The sequence below is a fragment of the Phaethon aethereus genome, assembly GCF_964289735.1.
Source record: "Phaethon aethereus genome assembly, chromosome: 12".
NCBI classification, from domain to species: Eukaryota; Metazoa; Chordata; class Aves; order Phaethontiformes; family Phaethontidae; genus Phaethon; species Phaethon aethereus.
The window spans coordinates 19,574,637-19,590,935 of NC_138588.1; the positions used below are offsets into that span (position 1 = coordinate 19,574,637).

Genomic DNA, 16,299 nt, shown 5'->3' on the forward strand with positions numbered 1-16,299 from the left:
GTGCAACAAACTGAATAAACTCACTCAACGTGGGTGTTTTACTTCACCTCCGCTCTCCTCTTGAATGGCATTGCTTCAATGAACTGTGCCTACTATCCTGCAGTCTGCTTTAAGTCCAAACAAACAGTTGATACGTTTTGTAAAGGCTGCACTGGGAAAAGGCACGCATCTCCCCTGGGACGGTCTTAAGGAAAAAACCTGTTTGCTTTCTGTTGTTCCTCGAAACTGGAAAACCCTGCATTGCTGTCACAAAACACTAGACCCGATTAAGGCTGAAAACTGCAATTCTGGTAACTCTCTTGTTGCAGACGAGTGGAATGCACCTCACTCAGAAGAGAGAAACAGCAGTCTGTTTTATTGAGGTAAAATGATAATTTGAGAGAGTTCAATAAATTGGATGGAATTTAACAAAGTTTAACAGTGGTTCGGCAGGGTTCACTAAGTTCGAGGGCAAGGCTCACCTCATTAATTACTGCATGGAAGAAACGTACAAAGGAAAACGAGTTAGAACGATTCACACCGAGACCAGAGCTTAAAGAAGAGCCCCCCACTGCATCACGAGGTTCAGAGTGGACCCCCTTGCCTTCTAAACTCCTCACGTAATGGGAAAGGGCATAAAGCCGCAGCAGATAGAGCTTGGGCAGTGGTATGATTTGCACAAATTTCAGGGAAGGAATGAGTAACAAATTTCTGTTAAAGGATACATCTATACAGTCATTCCTCCGCTAAGGCCGATGGTGCACCGCGCCATCCGAGATCTTCCTAGCGAAAGCAGAGTACCCGACAACCATCGCTCCCTCAGTGACTGACATTTGTAGCTGACTTGTCAGACTTATTTATTAAATGGGGGATGCACGGCGATGCACACAAAATGCAGTTTGACCCTTTGCACAACGTACTTTGACAAGATACGCCAAGTTATTTTTTAAAGTTGACATTAAAGGAAGCACAGTATGAACAAATGCCAGTCTACAGAACTAACCTATGGGAAAAGACAGTCACAACCTATAGCTTTAAACACTAAATTAGGAACACACTACAGTAGAGATCTTTATCGAAAGAACAAACCAAATGGCTATTTTCATCCCAAACCACAAGGTTGTCACTTTCCTGCATGCTGTTCTGCTACATGGAAGTGAAACCTTTTTTTTTTTTTTTTTAATGAAGGCTTGCTCTGGCCTAGTCTACAAAATGTTTTGACAGCAAAGGCTGGCGCAGTTTCATTCTGCTATATAAAATTTGCCTTGATAGAACACACTGGGATTCGGTTGTGGTATTGAGTCCTCGGGACTGGTAACATCCCGTTCCAAGACTTCTCATGGACTTAAGAGATTTTTGCCCGAGGACAGGTAAACATTTCAGAGTGCCACCTTACTGTGTCAACTGAACTGCAGTTACCTGTCAAAAGTTTTACTTCTTGAGACTGTCTCAGTATAAAGAACAGAGAAAAAAATCAGTGTGATCATCCAGTTTGAATTATTCAAGTTTTTGTTTGAACTCCAGCATGCTTTTTTAAAAAGCACCCTGTCTCAAACACTGGGCTTTACTCATATGTGGGAGCATGTCCTCACATTCTGCCTTCCGTTATTTTCCACTTTGGTCAGCAATTCTGACGTGAATTCAGAATTCTGGACTCCTGGAGAGCACACCATAATATATAATCCTGCCCATTCTTGCTGACTCTGCAGCTGAACTTGCATTTACCTTAAATCTCTCTCATCCAATGCAATCCTCTGAAGAACTTTATGCTCACAAAAAATGACAGATGGTTACATCTGGCTATCGATAACGTCGTTTCCCTTAGAGGACCAGACGTCAGTTCAACTTAGACATCAAACAGAAGGCTGCATACAGAGCAGTTCGACAAACTACAGAGCCTGAACAGTTCCAGCTTAAATCACAATGAAGTCTACGGCAGTCAACATTTCATTTTACATTAAAACCTTCCATACAGTAGGAAATACCTGAGTGTGTGTGTGTCCTTAAAATCGAAGCGAATTTAGAAATATTAGCGTTTGGAAATACTGTTCTGTGCTACAGAGAACGCCAGCATTTCTGTTCGGTTACATAACAATTATTCAAGACAGTCTGTCACTACCGCAATCTGTGTGCATATACCATAGCAAGCCTGTTTCTCATCTACATGAGGGGCTCTGCAATTGCTGACAATTAATCTTGCTGTACCGGTAACAGAACGGTGATGAAATCTGCTAGCTAGAAATACATGAACTGGAACTTGCATCGCTGGAATTCAACTACATCAAGACTATCGGTTTAAAATAATCCGATAGCTTTGTTACATTTTAAGAGTTGTATCTACAGGTATAGCTTTGCAGACTTGCTACTTGTCCGCATTTTAATCTTTTATATATAACTGGAAGACTACAACAGCTAGCTTTTCCTCTGAGGAACAGGATTTGTGACTTCTTAAATAGTTATTCAACAAGTTATTAAAGGTTGACAAATATCTAACACGAGACATGTTTTTTTTTAAATTTAGAGAACAGCAGGACCGGAGTACATCTCCAAAACAAAAAGAATGTGTGAAAAGCTACTATTGAAGCAGACCTTCCCCCCCCTCCCCCATCCCCTCCCCCCCCAGCCTCATTGACGTCTAAACCGTAGAAACAAGTTCTGAAGTTAGGCCTCAATTACTTAGGAATAACTGGTCTGAGTGTCCAACTTCTCATCGTGTTCTTTATACAATACTGTTGCTCCTTTTATTAAAGCTACGTGAAGAAAAATGCTTAGGGTGTCGTAATGGAGAACTTGTCTCTGATGCCTCAAGTAGTCTTAAAAGAAAGATTTATTTCAACCGATATATTCTTTCGTTCATGTTTGAACAGAAAGGAAGGAAACATGCTATCAGAATTCCAATGAAAGCCAAGTTGTACTGCACGAGTAGTACTGTAAAACTGTATTTCCTATCAGTTTCTCTAGGAATGTAAGTTTCAAACAATCTCAGCAGAAATATTTTAATAGACTACATTCCTAGGGCTTACCCTTTCCTCTGCAAGACGTGACGAGCTAGCTACGGACTCCTGAAAATAGTCTTTATGTGGTGCATCAAAAATGGAAAGAGGACTTTACAGCTCTCAGCATAAGGGAATATACTTACTCCTCCTTTCCATTGTGGTTAATTGATCCACAGATATCCTTTGGTACTCTCTAATTTGGCCGGGCTAAGAAATACATCACAGCATTACAGTAACTTGGTCAAACAGAGCTGAAATTCTAGAGAAATACTTGATCCGTATGAGTATCCGTAAAGAAACACTCACCCAGAAGACAAACAAAGGAAACAATGTAATTATTGCATCTTCAGAACTCCAGAGAGATTTAGCGGCATGACACTATAATATTCTGGCATCCCATTAACTCATTCCTAGAATTGAAGTAGGACCCTTATGCACTACAAAGTAAGGAACAGAACTGGAAGCACAGCCAGGAAGGACAAACAGCAATCCTAAAACAGTATTTAAGACTTGGAAAGAAGATTGCTGGGCTGAACAAACTTACTGTGATGTGGAAATTGGGATGTTGACACAATTCCTACCTTGGATACACTATTCTTGCATGGAAAACCACCAGTTTCACATACTTCCTAACAAGCCAAAACAAGGTCTATATAGTCGCATTAGTAACCAAAGACCTTCTCTTGATGCCAGCTCTCTAAGCACTCTGCGATGAGAGATACATCGCAGTAGATGTAACACCTAACACATTTTCAAGTTGCTACAAGATATGAAAGCGGGCTTGCAGCTGTCTACGTATTATTTATGCCTTTTTGCCAGTTTTCTATCAGAACCGCTTTGGAGGGGGGGGAAAGAGGGTGGTGGCGTTGTGGGTTTTGTGTTTTTTTTACAGAGCTATAAAGGGCCTTGGAACACTCTCCCACTTGGTTTCTTGGCCTCTTTGGGTACAAATGCTCAAAGTCCTATTACTTTGCTCTTCCCCTCCTTGAATGTGGATGGTTGTTTATGACATGGTAAAATTTGAACACAGTTGTGTTGGTAACTTTTTTCAGGATCGGTAATACGTTTTCTTACTTAGCAATCCAATTTGAAAGTTGAGTATATAATGATTACATTTTACTTAAGGTATTATGTAAGGATGGAAGCATGTTAACAGTTTTCTTTAGTTCCAAGTCATTTGAGCTCCATCAAAGTTCCCTCAACGTTCCTGAAACATTTTTTACTCTTCACAGACTCTACCAGGTATGGAGGAGGGAGGAAGGCTTGTTATCTATCATTTTACAAAAGTACTAAAAGAAAGATGACAGAAACCAAGATGCCTACTTGGAAGCTGCATCAGGTTATCAGATGCAAGTGGCAAAGACGACTTCGTACCAGAAGTTTGTGCCTTTTCCCACACAATAGGGGAAAAGTAACATCCCTAAGACCCTTCAGATTGCCACTGTGGTAACAATACCTCAGCGTGGCAATAAGGTGAAAGGAAATTAAACGAAGGCCTGCAGCACAGTAACATTGCTTGCCTTACCGGCAGCGCTATTTTTTGGCTGTTAAGCTTCATCACTCAGTCAAAAGGGCTAAGTGACAGATCTAAATCAAACTTCCAGACCTGACCTGATCTCTTGTTCACCTCTTCTCTAGAGAATACTACTGTTCAAGACCACATTCTGCTCTTGCCAGTCCCCTCTAAGCCTGACAGACATGCATTCCACCTACCGCTACATTCCAGCTCCTGTCAGATGAACCAGCATTACTACTGCTAGCTCCAGAAAGTGTGAGGCTTCACTCGGTTAAATAACTTGCCCACCTCTACTCTCGGGGACTGGCTGTTCGTCTTCTCTCTGTTGTAGTGTGCCTACCTGTTTCAAAGGGCTATCCAGCTGTCTGACAGCCCAAAAGGCTAAGGATGCACTTCCTGGGGGAGAGGGGGAAGTAGGAAAAAGTGACTGAAAATACCAGAGGTTGTAGAGAAGACATTATCTAATCCCAGGGTAAAAACAGGGTAAGAGATGGAAATTATGGGCTTCAAGAAGCAACAGCCTTATAAACCAGAGAGAGCGAGAGCTTCTTGAAAGTCACCTGAAGTGTGAGGAAAAGACGAGGTATGACTCACGTACAGCAAAAAATAAGCAGCAGCAAATAGTAGTCACGTTCAAGAAGAAACACAGGCTTTTGGCATCTACGTGCTTTCCTACGGAAGGCCTACCCAAGCACGCTACTTTTGCGGCTAAGGCGTTTCAAGCCCTTTCTCTCTAGTTACCTTGGGAATGTAACACTTCTAAGCTTACTGTGCCTCCACATCTCATATTCATCTGAAATGGGTCTAGATAAACACATTGCACAGACCTGTTCTTACCTCTGATATGCACTTTTTAGCACCGATACTCCCTGCTTCAGTCACACACATATCTCCCATCCAATGCTGAAAGGTGGAAAGGAAATGAGGTTTGACATTCGGAAATAGCTTACGGTCCACCTTGCTACAGCCAAATCTGCCTAGAGCAACAACGCTGCAGCTGGAATTGTGTTGTGTACTTTTTTCTTTAAAAAACTGCACATATGACCTACTTACACTACAGAATGCAGACATACACTGGTGATATTTATTCCCTTTTCTATACAGGGAGACATTTGCATACCTAAAATACCCTTAAACTGACATAAAGTTAGAGCTTGCTCAGGTGGTCTCCAATAGCAGGACATAATCAGTGCTGTACATTCTTCATCTCTGCATGCAATTATGCATCAGAAGCGTTACGCAAGAAACTCGAACGTGATTCTAGTCTCACTCAGGTGCCTCACTTCTCACTTGTCTGCCAACAGATAAATGTCCAGCAGCAGCTTAACAGGAATGTATGCACAACACAATTATGGTGAAAAAAAGGGTAAGATAAGATAAAAATAATTAAGCGCCCGATAGTTTCAACGATGCTAAGACAGACTATTCAAAGGACAGGCACAAGCAATAAAAATGTATCAATTAAAGCAATCAAGCACAATCCTTTAATCAACACCAGTATTTACCAGTGTCGACATCCTCTTTCACTTACTGTGAAAAAGTAACTTTACCAAACTGCCTCCAAAAATACTCTCATTATCCAAGAAGCCAACTGCACAGTCCATACAAAACTGTAATTTTTAGCCTCAGTTCTATTACTTTTTTGTGCCTGACTGAAAAGGACTGGCAAATTAGTAGCACTAATTCAGACACATAAATGAATTCTAGTAGGCAATAATACGGGACTTTATATAGCAGTGTCCCCTTTTATTTGCAACCTTCTATTTTTTACATATTAGACCTATAAATTCAGACCAAGATGTGAATATACCCCCCCACAACACAGTGATCTCAATCCAGTTTGGAACCGTAACACATAATGAGGCAGGAAATTAAGTCTGCATGATTTCAGAGCCCCGAGTCCCTCCTGCTCCCAAAACTGCTGAAAGCCTCACTCTAGAAGTTTCACGCTGCAGTCTGAAACCTCAAGAAAGCTCAAGAACCTTTTGCCTTTTTCATGAGCCAACAACTAGTCCTAACCAAAAGAACTTCACCAGATAAAACCCGGAACTGCAAATTTTTACAGCCTATCCAGTCAGCCCTTTGACCATTACTAGCTGGCAGCAATACACCAGGTCAGTCTCGGACAACCGGGAAGTTGCCCTAAGTTCAGACCCTGCTAACGTACAAGATCCACAAAAAAAACAACCACAAAGAAAAACAACAGGAATTTCTATCCTCTTCTCCAGACTCAGATGGACCAGTTTGTCCCGGGTGAGATGAAGTTAATAAATGCTCTCGCTAGCCCTGAGGCCCCACAGCATCCTTACCGAGGAGTTCAGTGAGAAAGAGGCGGGGGGAAATTGGGGCAGAGCAGCAGTGACTCACCTGGGGACAGACTCTCCCCTGGTAAATCCTCCTCCCGAACACGAAACAGTATTCGTAGTTTGACACAAATCACATTTTTGATAGACACTGGGGGATTATCTACTCTTCAGCACTTCCCTAAGACGCAGAACAAAAATTTCATTGTACAGTACGCTACAGTCCTAAGCAGACAGGAACGCTACGGTGTAAGCCACACCCCGCTGACCGCAACACAATTACAGCTGCAACGGAATGAGACCGAACACGTGCAACCTACTAAAATCAAAGGCGTAAACTGAGACCGTATATAAAATCCACAGCCTCTACCATGGCCCCATCGTTTTCATTTTAATTTCTTTGTACTCTGGTCAGGAACCTACTACATCAATCCGTATATTAAAAAGACCTGCTTGGTTGCTATTTTTGACAAAAGGTTTAAAGGTTTCTGAGTCAAGGTGGCAGTATGTTGTTATTGTCAACAACTACTACTCTGGAGCAGGAAAATGTTTAAATGAAAATCAAGAAGGAACCAAGTACAACGTTAACTTGTATTGAAGTACGAGGGAAAACAGCGGTATACCCGAAAAAGCCAGTACCTCAAAGACATTAAGAATGCAGAGCACAGTACTACACACCAGGTTCGTTGAAGATAAACATTTTAAGACGCTTCAAATGTCACGTCCTGTCTAAACACTGTAATACTGAGACAAAATATAAAAGTATGAAGATTGAGTAAACCAACCACAGTTCACAAATGCATACAAGCAACCGATTCTTGAATTTGCTTTATTTTTCTCTGCATAAGGAACCCTGCACAGGCAATTCAAATTAAAAGAAAATAAATATGTGAATATTCATGTAAAACTGTCCTTGCTAATGAACAATTATACACAATGTACAAGTCTTCATGTTCACTGGGAGGGCTTACAAATGTACTATTTCCCAACAAAAATGCACCAAAATGTCTCCATGCAAACTTATCAAAAGTGACCAAAAAGAGAAAAAAACTTACCGATCATACTTTTTTGTTTTCTTTTTCCTTTTTTTCTTTTTTACAATCACAAAAAAATAAAAACATCTAATTTTTTGTTACATTTAGAGTAACTAAAATGTGGCCACTGTCTATTAACATCTCGTTTTATGCTCCTAAAACATCTATGGTTACTGTAAAATTATGTCAACAATGAATTGGACTTAGGGCACTATTTGTAGTAAAAGGAAGATGATTTTTGTTCACAGAATGTTAATAATCTGTGTCTGAGCCCTCTGCATTGTCCACATTCCGTGAGAGCATATAATTGTCCATATCTATAGACCTGCAATTATTGATTGCATAGCGCAAACGCTCTGCCATGATTAGTTGACTGGAGTAAGGTGGGAGCCTCAGTTGAAAGAAACAAGTCTGTGAGGTAGGCAAGCTGTCGTAAGGCTGTGGAAATGGATAAAAGGTGGGACACTGTTAAGTTGTGAATGAAGCAGAAAATTAACATACCCATAGTTCATCGCTCCCTCCCTTCCTTGCCTCTGTCATCCAGCAGTTTCACATTCTGTCTCAAAATTCCTTTTAAGAAGCAGACTAGCCTCCCTTGTTTCCATCACTTGTTTCATCCTTCAGTATGTGCAAAACTACTGCTGTATCACCTGCTCTGTATGAAATTCAACTATTTGAAAAGCTGATCACACTACTATTTAGCAGCTCACTGGAAGATACCAAGCAACATTCAAACTACATACCACAGTGTGCCTTAACATGAGGCAATTTGAGAGACACCTAACCAAAGATGAGAGTCAAATCACTGTTAGCTTAGATTTTGCCAAGTTTTTGATTCATGTTGTTCACAGACAATGTGCTTTCACTGCACAAAAAACAAAAGTAATGGCAAAAGAATGCATCCTGTATGTAATGTGATAGACTGTGCACTCATTACAGTGATTTAAGGTGTTAAGAGTTCACTAGTGGTCATATGTTGCCTTTTACACAAATTTAAACTTAAAAAAACCAAAACAAAAGTGAAAATTAGCAAATGAAAAAAAGGATTGAAGCAGAAAATGACTGCGGACACATACCAATAGAAGGAGGTTTGTTTCTTGTGCAAGAACTTGTCTTGACCTCCAATCATATACTATAGTAAATGCACTGAATGAATTAAGATGCAATTCATGCCGTGTATGTACTTCTACACAACTAAAACATTTGGTTTTAATAGCTCAGAGCACATCCCATCCCATACTTTCTCTTTAAATTTATAATTATGGAAACCTGTCTCCTATTGCCAAAGAACAGACTATACTAGACAGGAATATTAAACAAACAAACAATCGAAAACAGGATCTTACCCTATCAACCTTCATTATTTGGAATCGCTGAGAGATATCAGCTGTGTTGGCTGGCAATCGAGATCTTCCTGACACAAACCTCATGAAAAGGACTCTCTCCTCATTTGAAAATTCTTCAAGGGTATGCCAGAACCACTGCACTAGCTGATGCTGCTCATCGACTTCTCTGTATCGCACAACTTTCTTCAGAACTTCAACTGATATTTCTGGCATTCCACAGACCATTTGCTCCAACTGCTTGGCAGTCAGAAGGGACAACAAAGGAACTGGAACAATCCAAGACATTCCTTCTCTTACAGCAGCCACCTATTGCCGAAGAAAGAAACGACATTTGAAGCACAGCTGTCTTACCTCTGCCACTTACTGTGCCATCCAAATGCAAAAGTAACCTATCAGCTGAGAAATGGGATAAAGAGAGTGAGTTGTAGAACATCTGCCAAATACAACCTCCTACACATGCGGCCCCGTAAGGGCTGTATCTTCTCTCAAATTCCTGGAGAATACTACAACTACTTTTAATTGTAATTGCACATTAAAGAACTTGTTTTGATATAAAACAGATTAACAAGTACAAGTTAGCAGCACAAATAATGACAGTTAAACCAAAAAACGGTGTAAATACCATACAACTGAGCTGGAACAAAATCCTATTTGTAAGAAGTCCATACTCATTCTAGAAGACTTAGGATTTGGCACCTGTGATGAGAAAGCAACTCTTCCAATGCAAATAAAATCATGCATGCATCTCTCTCTCTCGAAAAAGGAAAAGACCTTCCTAGCATGTAATCAGTATATTGCTTTCACAAGCGTCACTATACATACAACAAAATACACAAAAGCCTGCAAATACGTAATTAACGCTTCTCAAAACATTTCATAAAGTATTTGTAGCTTCTGTGCTAATGCAGAAGAGAAATAGTTTTAAGGTAAACAAATGTTTGTCAATAATGTTTACTTCAGCTAGTCTCTATGTTGCAATAGTGTCTAATTACAGTGCACAGCATGCATGATTGCGGGTTATTTTCTCGAGTGGGGCTGACAGTTGCAGTGGAGCACCTCTAACGAAAGACAAGTTCTGATTTCTAATGCTCTTTTGTCAACTGAGCAATTACTAAGAAAAACTGGACAAATTTAAAACAAGACCCCAAAACAGTCTAGGGGGGAAGCCATGGGGCCCCAAGCGAGATGCAGAAAGGCAAGCTTTTCTCATTCCCTAATAAATGGAAACTTGCATATATCAAAACCGCTGTTCACATTAGCAATGGGGACAGCGTCATAACGAGATTCTTACCTGACGGTCCATTTCATGGAGTCTGTACTCAATTGCCCTCTCCACATATTCTTTCCTGTTTGAAAAGGTAAGTGGGATACTGTTCCCTCCAGGGATTATGGGAACCATTTTACCATCAGCACTTTGGCCAACAAAAGAATCTAAAGGAATCATCTGTTATGCAAGACAGGAAAAGTATGTTCAGCGTAAGTCACTCTGGTGATTTAATTTAGTATTTTACTATCAGTCACCTACAACTATAATAATAATATCACAAACTATTCCAAATGCATAGGAAGTGCTTGTTATCCCAATAACAGTGACATTGAATTATGTAAATGCTGAAGTTAAGGTCAATCTGATGAAGTAATTGCTTTCAGAATAAATCCAAAAGCTCGAACTTTTGTACCTTACCTCATGGAAATTTTCTTCAGTAATCCCACTGTCTTCAATGTGAAGAATGCTGTTGAGGGTCTGCACATAGAGCAGATCTACCTCCTCCAAATCCTCCAAGATGAGTGGGATACAACAAAGTTGCTTCCAGACCATTGGAGCCAAATGAAGATCTAAAGGTTTTTTTGTACGAATAGCTACACCCATGAGAATGCCCAGGAACTTAAACTGCATCAGATGTTCATCTAAACATGCTGAAGGGTTAAAGAGAAACCTGAAAGAACAACGAATCAGTGAAAATACTCTACTATTATTTCTATGCTACTTCATTAGAAGTAAAAGACAAAACATTTCTAAGCACAGCATACTAACTGTCAACACAACTATCAGCAAGGGGCGTCCAAAGAAGAAGATTGTTGTTTCCTTTAGCTCTTAAAATAATGGTGGCCGAGATAGGCAGAACTAATCCCGACCACAAAGGCTGGCAGTCTTGATGTTACTCTGAATTCTGCCATCAGCAATCCAGCAAGTTCATGTTAAAACCATGCCCTCTCCTCCACAATAAAGTAACATCACAACCCGAATGAAAATATGTACTAGAGACAACCATGCAGTCTCATAATTTGGTATAAAACAGTTCATAGAAGATTTTCATTTTCACCCACTAATGTCTGCAATAAAAGCAAATCCTGGACAACTTACCTATCCCTATTGTAGCCTACTTCAGCTGTAGCATTTGGGGAAGGAATAAGCAGGTCTACTATTCCAGTTTCCAGTTCCTTAAAAATCAATGACAAAAAAAGCCTTCTTAGACACAGGGTTAACAAACCTATTACAGAAATACGACATTATAGCACTACGAGACAGATTATTCCATTATGGTGATGATTACTTCTTGCAAATTAATGTGAAACATTTAAGAGAAAGTAACCATGATAGGGATGATTTTTAGTAATAGAAACATGTTTATTTCAAGACCTGCCCTTACGTCAGACTGTAACGGTTATTTTGCTGTGACTGCTCTGTAATACATTCCCGGTACCTGTTTCAGAAATAATCAGAAGCCATAAGCTATACACCCTACCGGTGCACCTTTTTCAAGAACCAAAATGAATCAGTTTCTTCAGGAAGTTCTGTTCTGAACCCTCATCAGACCTCATATTTAACGTAAACTGTCTAGGAAAGAACCCAACAATTACGCCTCAAGTCCTTACCTGAATTAACTCTACTCTAGTCTTACAGCCTTCAGAAATTCCATTAATAAATGGAGTTCTTCAGTTTCTTCCATCCTGTATCTGAACTCTAACTCCAGTGCCAGCTCCAGCACTATCTCTAACTTCTGCCCCGTCCCAGACTAAGCAGATATAGTAATTATCCTCACTAATCCTCATTCTTTGGGTTTTAAGGCTCCTCAAAGATTAACAACCAAACTCCTCCAGCCAGCATTGCCTTGAATCCTCTTCTCCTGGCTACAATCATAGCTGTGTCACAGGGCTGAGACACATCTTTAAAACTACAAGCAGCACACATTAGTATTGACCAGCTGTATTTTAGTCCTGTCTTAGTCTGAAGCCTTCAGTTTCCAGGGGAACCTGAAAAGACAGCTATGTTGACAATAGCAAGAATATCCTGGTTACGGACAAGCAAAAATGTGTGCTTTCTGCTACTGGTCTCCTTTCCAGCACTGAATCTGAGAGGTGACACGTGTCTTTGGGTACGTGAGAAACACGTGCCTGAGGTGGTTCTGTACTGTACACGTGAAACGTACTGTAATCACAGAATACAGTACAACTTCTCTTATAGACAATTTTGGCTGGACACAACGGGGGGCTGCAAAGTCCTCCCATAATGTGTAGGGGCCATCTCAGAATTGCAAGGGGCCGTACCGTAACGCTAGCTATAGTGTGGCCTTATGGCATCTCCTTGCCACAATCTAGGAAGATTTCTTTACCCTCAGAGACATCCCTAAGTAGGCAGCTCTAGTGTTCCGGTTCAGGACCGAAGAGCAAGTATTTGCTGTGCTGCAAAGAGGAACTTTGAAAGATACTAAGAGACACCAGAGAGAACAGAACCTCTTACCGAGGCATTTTGAACTAACAGACTTTCCATACCTGACACATTTCCGTAATAGTGTCATCAAACACTCCACCTGCATCATCAGCTCCCTCTCCAACCAATTTCACTTTCCAGGCACGGGAAGGTAGGCGAAGGTCTGATGCGTTCAGCTTTACCACTTGTCTGGCTATCTGTACAAAAATGGGCTTGCATTTCCGACCTCTTTCAACAGAAAAAAGACACGGCCACATAATGTAAGTCATAAACACATAAAGGCGAGTGAAGTAATTTGATTTAACAAAGTTGTACAGAGAGAGCTCAGTATGCCAAAAGTTACGGGACACGGATGAATATCAGCATTTGTTTGAAGTCTAATACAATGCCTGTGAAGAGAATACTGACCTGGTTGATATCCTTTTCACAGTTATCTGTGGCCCATAGTTTTTCCCCTGAACCATAGTTTTTCCTATAGAGCGTACCATGGGGAGCGTGTATACTCGTGGTGCTAGCAAGGGCCTTAGCTGTCCTTGAACTATTCCCCATGTTCCAGCATTGTAATGAGATGTACTGTTCTGCAATAAAGCGGTATGAGAATAAACATATTAATAAAGGATATGAATTCCATTCTTTACAGAATAAAAACCTTCATAGTAATCACTAGTACTTCAGTGTTTCAGGAAACAGACACCTCAGCACTTTTTGTTTTTAGCTTTGAGGCTAGTAAGCTTTTGGAAACTGAAACACTAACATGTCAATGTTAGTCTAAGTGAAAATATGTAACAATACGTTGACAAAGTTTGGTTTAATTCAGATTTATATACTACTGTTATTTATTACAAAAGCCCTATAGAACCTATTACTAAGATCCATCTTGACCCGGTCAGAAAACCTCTAGTGACATGGCGTTACACAACACAGCTAAGCTGGTTTTTTTTTTTCAAATGGAATTTTACCTGGTTATTGGGACTGAGGTTAAGTAACCTCCATGAAGAGTACATGAGGTCAGAAAAATGGTACAGCAGTCTGAGCCTTGCTCTTACTGTATGAATGCTCACTTCTTTCAGCGCCCCATACTGTGGTGGGATGGCATCAGGTAAACCAAGCTGTAAAGGCACTGAAACACCTACCACAGAAAAAGAAAAAAACCCCATTATTTCATAAAGGGTAGTTGTACTGCTTTTGGCTTGGAAGGATTTGATTTCTTTGCAGTAGCTTATGCAGTGCTTAGCTGCCTACTGGAGTTAAACCACGACAGCAGCAAAATTAAGAGACTAAGATAGTCTGAAAACCTGCACAGATATAGAACAAAACAAATTTTGTCCCAAATGTTCAGAAGTCCTCGTTGCACTCATCTCCAAGGAAACACAAACACTACATTAAATGACCATACAAACAATCTCAGCTCCCTACCTGGAGCTCTTGGTGGCACAGGGGGAGCCGTCCAGGCAGCACTGTGGCAACGTCCTGCCGAAATCTGTCGAACGTTCTTTCCTTGCAGGACTGTTACTAGGGTTGGTTCTCTGACATGGTTCGTATGGCCCAGTCCAAGCTGACAATTTATAATAAATGTAAAAGGGACAAAGAAGAATCAACAACTGTGATTACATTTCTAAAAGTCTCTTAAGCAAAAATTCAGAGCAAATGGTATTTATCTACAGCATACACTGGGGTAAAAAATATTTACCGTATATATATCTTTTAGTGTGCTAGCACTTACCATTTGTTTTCAATAGAATATTGCATCTGTACTCAACGGGAGTAGCAGATCTAGGTGTTGGAGACCTTAAAACAGCTAGGGATTTTTTGCAAGCTCTTTTGCAGACTGAGGAACTAAGCTATGCTGCTAAGTCATCTATGTTGCACAATCCTTCTCATGCATAGACAACACAGCTCATTTGTCTCTTCTGTGCGATTTAAACATCACTTCTGTTCTAGCACATAAATTCCTACAACAGTTTATGAAAACACAATTTGTGTAAAGGCAACATCTACTGAAGCTTTTCTGACTTTTTACTGACACTTTCAGATCATATTCCAACTTCGTATTTTCTAAAAGTGAAAATTTCATATTGTAAGAGTGTAATTTTTTTTTGGCACTTCATATAAAACCGATTTTTTGAATTGCAAGGAAAATCAGGTAAAACAGGCTTTCAAACACCAAAACACCAAAAAGGTTCCTCTCTCAGAAATTATTTTAAACTACCGGCTCAACAACCCTTCTCAAAAACTCAATCCTGAAATACCAGAAGAGAAACTTTGCCCAAGCTTTCTAAAACACCAACAGCTAATATACCAAAAAGTTCTTTCTTGTACTTGTAGCATGCAAAACTGTCAAAACGCTGAAGTCCTTTCAAAAATTTGAGTTATACATGAGGAGAGGGAGGAAAAGGGCAGGGATAAATAGGATCCCAAAGAAAAGAGAGAATTTATTGTTTATTAATTTTTCTTCTGACTTTAAAACATTACTCTAAAAAATGTTAATTTATATTTTCTTCATGAAAAGAACCTAAAGAGTTCACAAATCTGACTGACACCAACCATAAATTTCATTATTTGAAAAAACTGATGATAGCTCAAAATTTTAGGTAAAAAATTATGATTCTTAAAAAAAGCTTTGATTAGAATCATTTTGGTAGAAGGTTTCCAGTGCATTCTCAAACTGCTACCATGTAAGAGCATAAGAAAACAATGGAAATGCCTCAAATGTTATTATGGCTGGCAGGGTGGGGAAGGAGAAGAACAAAAATAAAAGTTTTCTTTTCCACCAAAATAAAGATATACCAACCACATTTATAAGGTACATTATAGCCTTATAAAGGTTAGAAATAATCTGGGAATAGTACATACCTGCCCTTCAGAGTTGCTCCCCCAAGCATATACGTCCCCTGTAGATGATAAAGCTAGCGTATGCTCTGCTCCTACAGCTATGTCTTCGATGAAGATTCCTGACAGCACTGGAACTTGTTGGGGTCTGTTGTGATTTCGAGCACGACCTTCTGGCAAACCTATCAGGCGATCTGAAATAGCAAGCACATGTCTATATATGAAAAGAACATTAAAAAGTTGATTTTCCTTGCAGGCAGAAGTCAGGGAGGGACAAAAAGAGATTCTACATACGCTTGGCACTGGGACACAAGTGCAACTGATCAGGGAGAAACCTAGCGTACGTTCCTACAAAACAGTACTTCCTACAGCGCACATTAATATTGCTAAGCTGTTATTTTCACTTTAAGTCTGAAACAAGATCAAATTCTATTAAAACAAGACTTCTAGATCTAAATGTATGGTTTTGGAATATGTATGAATACATATGACTTGAGAAGTTTCAACACGTTTAATTCAGTGCACTTGGAAATTCTCCTGTCCAGATTTTTAAACAACTTGCGTAGGCGTATGCTTTATTAGAC

General features: G+C 39.9%; 1 protein-coding gene across 1 annotated transcript in view; it reads right to left on the reverse strand.

Annotated features, from left to right (window-relative positions):
- Positions 1-7,596: 7,596 nt before the first annotated feature.
- The window catches only part of HERC1 (HECT and RLD domain containing E3 ubiquitin protein ligase family member 1), a gene marked incomplete at its 5' end in the record, with an annotated part of 85,426 nt that continues 76,723 nt past the window's right edge, over positions 7,597-16,299 (reverse strand). Inside the window, 10 exons of the mRNA XM_082005376.1 lie at positions 7,597-8,266; positions 9,175-9,480; positions 10,466-10,618; positions 10,859-11,111; positions 11,540-11,616; positions 12,949-13,114; positions 13,295-13,464; positions 13,846-14,015; positions 14,303-14,441; positions 15,740-15,909. Of these exons, the coding sequence (XP_081861502.1) occupies positions 8,081-8,266; positions 9,175-9,480; positions 10,466-10,618; positions 10,859-11,111; positions 11,540-11,616; positions 12,949-13,114; positions 13,295-13,464; positions 13,846-14,015; positions 14,303-14,441; positions 15,740-15,909 (1,790 nt within the window). The 3' untranslated portion in view covers positions 7,597-8,080. The remainder of the gene's footprint in view (positions 8,267-9,174; positions 9,481-10,465; positions 10,619-10,858; positions 11,112-11,539; positions 11,617-12,948; positions 13,115-13,294; positions 13,465-13,845; positions 14,016-14,302; positions 14,442-15,739; positions 15,910-16,299) is intronic.